The sequence below is a fragment of the Plecotus auritus genome (assembly GCF_963455305.1).
Source record: "Plecotus auritus genome assembly, chromosome: 7".
In the NCBI taxonomy this organism is placed as follows: domain Eukaryota; kingdom Metazoa; phylum Chordata; class Mammalia; order Chiroptera; family Vespertilionidae; genus Plecotus; species Plecotus auritus.
The window spans coordinates 85466560-85472559 of NC_137774.1; the positions used below are offsets into that span (position 1 = coordinate 85466560).

The 6000-nt window shown below is 42.0% G+C and overlaps 1 protein-coding gene across 1 annotated transcript; it reads right to left on the bottom strand.

Moving 5' to 3' along the window:
• Positions 1–5: 5 nt before the first annotated feature.
• On the bottom strand, positions 6–5663 carry CHCHD2 (coiled-coil-helix-coiled-coil-helix domain containing 2). Its single transcript, XM_080681968.1, has 4 exons — positions 4264–5663; positions 2235–2484; positions 1128–1284; positions 6–301 (listed from the first exon to the last, which is right to left on the bottom strand). Exons 1-4 carry the CDS (start codon positions 4605–4607, stop codon positions 291–293), a joined length of 762 nt encoding a protein of 253 aa, XP_080538094.1. The 5' UTR covers positions 4608–5663; the 3' UTR covers positions 6–290.
• Positions 5664–6000: the final 337 nt, after the last annotated feature.

Below are 6000 nucleotides of genomic sequence, written 5' to 3' on the forward strand. Positions count from 1 at the left end.
CACAATTTCGGAAGAAAAATCACTTTATTGTAACTGATTTACAAACATCACAAAAGCTGGTTTAAGGAGGCCACACAAACATCTGTTCAGCCCCAAACTGAATTATCATCTTAATGAACTTCTACACAGTAAGTACACCCTCTTCCACTGCAATTCTGAAGTGAGGAAACTATTATTGATATAGGAGAGTTAACTAGTAGTTTTACATTTTCACTATCAATTATATTTTTATACTAAGTTAACTTGGACATGAGAGATGATTTCCCATTTCTTCAACGCAACCTTCTTGATTAGGCTAATCCTGCAAACAAAAAAACGGTACATTTAGAAGAGCACTGGCTGTATAGTCTTAACAAAATGGAAGCCCTCCCAATTATGGAAGGAGAGAAAAAAAAACCCCGAGTTTCTTTAATAAGTTATTGAAGGCATCCCATAACCAACAAAACAAAGCATTTGTCACAACTGAGAAAAGACAGGGCACATGTGCTTCTGGGGACAGAGTCCTGAGGCAGAAATATAGCCAGTTTGATACTAGATGTAGCTTCATCAAAGAATTCTGATAAACTTGGACACGCAATCTCTTACTTGCACAGTTCAACCACCTGAAAGGATTAACTTCTCCCTTATGTCCTACCCAAAATGAAGGGGGGGGGGGGGAAATGAAAACATTTTAATAGATGGTGTATTCTTAGGTGGATGGAAGGAAATTATGTGAAAACAAATTGACATTCTGGAAAGCCTAAATTGCAGAAATCTGGGGGGACTTAATAAACTTGTCTAATAAGGCATGCAGAGTGCCAACAAGATCAGTCTTTATGTGCATTCCTGGACTTTGGTAAAAAAAGAATTTTGTATTCATAACCTTAAGTCTAGATCACTCACTTGAAAATCTGACAAACTAATCTATACCTATTTAAGGAAGAATCAGATTCAGATAATGATTAGAAACCTCTGCACCAGTTTGTTAGAAGTTAGCTTATCTTTAGAGTAATTTTAACAAAATCTCCTCTAATTTGCCAGTTTAATTTATTAAACGCAGATTCCCTAAGTTCTATAGGATCTAGGAACACAACCATTAAACAAATCGAGCTTATAAAAGTTCAATCATCAATTGATATATCACGTACCATTTGCAAATTTGCACTGTTTCAGCACCTCGCTGAAACCTTCACAAAGCTTAAGGTCACCCTGGTTCTGGGCACAGTCCAAAAACTGTTTCATCTCATAGTGGCATGGGCCAAACTGCTGCTGCTGCTGCTGGTATGCCTGCGTTCCCTGGGGCTCCTGCAAAGGCATAACATTCAGGAACGTTTAGAAAGGAAATCAAACTTAACCCTGAGCAAAGAGCAGTATCCACTGTCTTTGAGGTTAATTGGGAAACAGAACTAAACTCAGCTGCAAATGAAAGTTTTCAGCTAATAACATGAAAAGTGAGATATTTTCAAGGAAGAAAATGAGCTTTAGCAAAATTCCAGTTGTAATCAGCAAGATTCAAGAACAAAGATGCAAGTAAAGTGAAATGGTTATCTGGGCATTTAAAGAAGTTTCATGGAGGAAAAAAATGGGACTACTATAGAAAAATAGGTGGATGAGAGTTTCAAGTATACCAGAATTACAGCAGAGTACACACCCATGCTCATCAGAGGAGAAAATTCATAAACCTCAGAAAGAGGAGCAAGTGGCAAATGTCAGGTAAGAGATCAGAGAGCAAAGAGCTTCTAAAAAGATTTCTTTTGAAAACTAAGATTGAGCCCTTAGTGGATAGAGGGTCAGCCTGGGGACTGAAGGGTCCCAAGTTCGATTCTGGTCAGTAGGGGGCGTGCAGGAGGCAGCCGATCAATGATTCTTCTCATTGATGTTTCCATCTCTCTCTCCCTCTCCCTTCCTCTCTGAAATCAATAAAAATAAAAAATAAAACTAAGATTGAGACTGAATTAGTTCAGGGTAACCAAGACAAAATATTTAAAATAAGAAAAAAATGGCTGTTTTACAGTGAATCAGGTTGAACTACTAGAGTTCTTCGTCTTGGGAAAAAAGAAAATTTGTACAGTACTTACTGATGCTGGCCTAAGGCACTAACTCAACTGTCAAGTGTGGCTTTTGATAAAACATTTTCTGTTAACAGCATTGTGGATTTTAAATGTACACACAGTTCTTACACACAAGGAACTTACAAATAACTAGGTTTTCTCATAAAATATACCTCTGAAGGGAAATGCCGCCCAAAATCTTACCTGGTAAGTGATGTCAGGCCTTGAGGGCTCAGCATTACTTCCTCCACTGAAGCCCCCAGTGATGGCATGACCCAGTGTGTGGCCTACAGCAGAGCCCACAGCCACACCAGCTGCAGTGGTTGCCATTTGGGCCATCAGACCTGGCTGCCGGGGTGCAGCAGCAGGTACACCAACAGCAGATGGTGCAGCTGGTGCTGGCGGCTGAGCTGCTGGTGCTGGCCTGGGTGCAGCTCTCATTTGAGGTGCCCGGCTGTGAAAGTAAAGAACAAAAAGTATGCAGTTCCTACTTCCAACCAGGTTTGGAAACTATCACGGTAATACTACATAAATACAAGAAAACTTTACAAAACACAATTCCCTAAACTATTTTGTTACATTTTATCTCTTTAACCTTTTGTTCAGGCTGTAACCACCAAGAATAAACTATTTTTTCCTGCTTCTTTGCAACCATTTCCATGTATTCATATAGCCCACAGTATCTTTAAAGAACACAGTCTTTCCAATGCTTCATAAAAATTGTAAAATATTAAGAGTTTAGCTGAAACCGGTTTGGCTCAGTGGATAGAGTGTCAGCCTGCGGACTGAAAGGTCCCAGGTTCGATTCCGGTCAAGGGCACGTACCTTAGTTGCGGGCACATTCCCAGTGGGAGGTGTGCAGGAGGCAGCTGATCAATGTTTCTCTCTCATCGATGTTTCTAACTCTCTATCCCTCTCCCTTCCTCTCTGTAAAAAATCAATAAAATATATTAAAAAAAAAAAAAAGAATTTAAAATTTTAAGGACAGTCAAAGGAGAATTCCCTGAGCTGATAACATTTGAATGAAGACCTGCACATAGTCATCTGGGGAAATAATCTAGTCAAATTCCTTCATTTTACATATTAGAACACTGAAGCCCATTGACTTGCCTGAACTGTTATGCCAAAATTAATTTCAACTGTTTTCCATCTGTAGGACATTTGGATGCTTTCAACTATTTCAGTCAAATCTTCATATAAATTATGCTTCCTCTACCCATTTTTAGATTCTTCCCCCAAATAAGACCAGGTCAAAAGTTTATGATTTCACTTTATAAAAGTGGTTATTGCCCAGGCGGCATGGCTCAGTGCTTGAGCACTGAACTATGAACCAGGAGGTCATAGTTCGATTCCCCATCAGGGCACATAACCTGGATTGCCGCTCAGTCCCAGTAGGAGGCATGCTAGGAGGCAACCTATCAATGATTCTCTATCATCACTGATGTTTCTCCTCTCTCTCTCTTCCTCTCTGAAACCAATAAAAAATATATTAAAAAAAAATGTGGTTATCTGCCCTTTGAATAGAAGTTTCTTTTCACAAGCGAACCCCTTCTCGCACTCTTAGCACACTGTATGAATACAATCCAGTGAAGCAATAGGGACTGTGCTAAATGTCCTGAATTGGTCATTGGAAAGCTAAGCCCTGGCTTTCCTACTTACTGGAGGCATGACCTTGGACAAGAAATTTATTCTGAGTCTGCTGTTTCCTTATTCCTGTAAAGTAGGAATAACACCGATCTCTAGGGTTACCATGAGGTGTAATTGGCAGTACATTTTAAAAGCATTTTACAAATTAGAAAACGTTATGTACACGTGAGGGCCTTAATGACTGTGTCCTCTATTAGGCTGAGACCCCAAAAGGCTCACTGCTTATGGCAGGTGCTCAAAGATTATTCACTGAATTGAAATTCGATCATTTCCCGATTGTTACCTTTCTTTTACACTTTTTTGCTACTTTGAACGTTTCAGCCTGTTTCCACTTCTTTTTACAACTTGGCTATTTTAACTTAAAATGAGCTACGAAATATTTTAAGCAATAATTCATGGGCATTCAAAATTAGAAAATTTGCCCCTAATGGAAAAATCTAAGCCAAAGGCGCCATTTACAACCCTCTAGCGACCAGCTAAGTCGGGCCCACGCAGCATAGGCCTTCAGACGCCCGGTCCGCGGCCTCCGCCCGGCCACCCTGCGTCACAGCACCCACAGGGCCCCCCAACCCCGCGATGACCTCACCTGGCCGGAGGGGCCATGCGGGAGGTACGGCTTCGGCTTCCACGCGGCATCCCAACTGCAGAACGGTTCGGTGACTGCAAGTGCGAAACTCCTAGAAGACCCCGACGACTTCTGCTGAGCGCGAGAGAGTGGAAGACAGGGGGCGGGGCTGGAAGCGCGCGACCAATCAGCGCACAGGCAGAGCCCTTCCGTTTGCTGACGTCTCCGAGAGCTCTGAAGGTCACTGAAAGAGTGTGACCACGCAATGGCGTCTCGTCGCACGCGGTTGCGTCAGGAGCTGGGCGCCCGGGCTGTTTAGAAAACCGGAAGTGCCTGTGGCAAACTTTACGGTCCCGGCCTAGCATGAGTCAGAACCGGTAGCTGGTTAAGGGTACGAGGACCTTTGCGTCTTCCTTCAAACATTTGTATTACTAATGTGGTACGTCAAATCCAACCTTGAGAGTCAGACTTCTGTCGGGACTACCACTGGACCGTGGGCAAGTTACTTAACATTTCTCAGCATTACATTATTTAGATAAATATTTTTTGAGGCAGTGTGGGCACGTAATATGAACTGAGGGAAACTGAAAAGTTTAGACAAGAATCGTCGAAACAAAGTTGATTCTTTTTGTATTTCTTTTGTTTGCGGATCCAGTCAACAAAAGTTAATAGTGCTGTACATGTATTACTATACATTTTCAACCATTTCATATATTTTATAGAATTTGTGCCCATAACTGAGGTAGTATTCACTGATAAAAATGTTCTGATCTACAAGTGCCCGCTAGTTTGAGACAGCACCAAACAAAACAAGACTACACCTTCCTTAGTTTAAATTCAGAGAGGAGAGACACAAGCGCCTGTGTAGATCAGGTGATGGTGATAGGAAGCAAAGGCAGGGTAAGCGAGATAGAGATATGTAGGCTGAAGAGGACAGGATTCCTTGAAGAGGCAGCATTTGAACCACAGTCCTTGAAGTGGGGAAGCAAGCCAGTTCTTACCAAGGGTGAGACCTTTCCTGGCAGAGGGAACAGCAATTGCAAAGGCCCCAAGGGCCTGTGCTGTAGTAATAGTTGGTGTGAAATGTTTTTAACATTAACATTTTAGAGTCTCTGCAGTAGGGGAAAAGTTGACTACTGGCATTTCATGGAGGGCTTCATGGGAAAGTCCTTGGGGATGGGGTGGAATTTATGGAGGCGAGAAAGCAGAGGTGGAACCTCCATTTCTTCTTGGATGCCCATCAGAAATTTCCCCCCTTCCACTAGAGGTAGCAGAGTTTAACACAGCCTTTCCAGCAACAGCAGGGTGTTTGTGGAATCCAGGGGTAAATGCAAAACCTTTTCATGAAAAACAAAGTTTTATTTTCATACGACTTCTTAAAGAAATTAAAGCTTTATAAATGATAAGACTTTGGCCCTAGCTGGTTTGGCTCAGTGGATAGAGCATCAGCCTGTGGACTAAAGGGTCCTGGGTTTGATTCTGGCCAAGGGCACAAGCCTGGGTTTTGGGCTTGATCCCCAGTAGGGGCCATGCAGGAGGCAGCCAATCAATGATTCTCTCTCATCATTGATGTTTCTCTCCCTCTTCTTTGAAATCAACAAAAATATATTTTAAAAACTTCTGTTATCTACTTAATATGAGATTTTTACTGCAATCATCAAGAGCCCATTCTGAGCCCGAAATCCAGGCATATGCCCTGACTAGGAATCAAACCATGACCTCCTGGTTCATAGGTCAACACTTAACCACTGAGCCACA

Excerpts from the sequence above, each read along its gene's own strand:
- CHCHD2 (XM_080681968.1), bottom strand. The coding sequence starts at position 4,607 with ATGCTAGGCCGGGACCGTAAAGTTTGCCACAGGCACTTCCGGTTTTCT. Across the intron at positions 2,485-4,263 it reads CGCATGGCCCCTCCGGCCAG|CCGGGCACCTCAAATGAGAG; the intron begins GTGAGGTCATCG and ends TTACTTTCACAG. Across the intron at positions 1,285-2,234 it reads GGCCTGACATCACTTACCAG|GAGCCCCAGGGAACGCAGGC; the intron begins GTAAGATTTTGG and ends ATGCCTTTGCAG.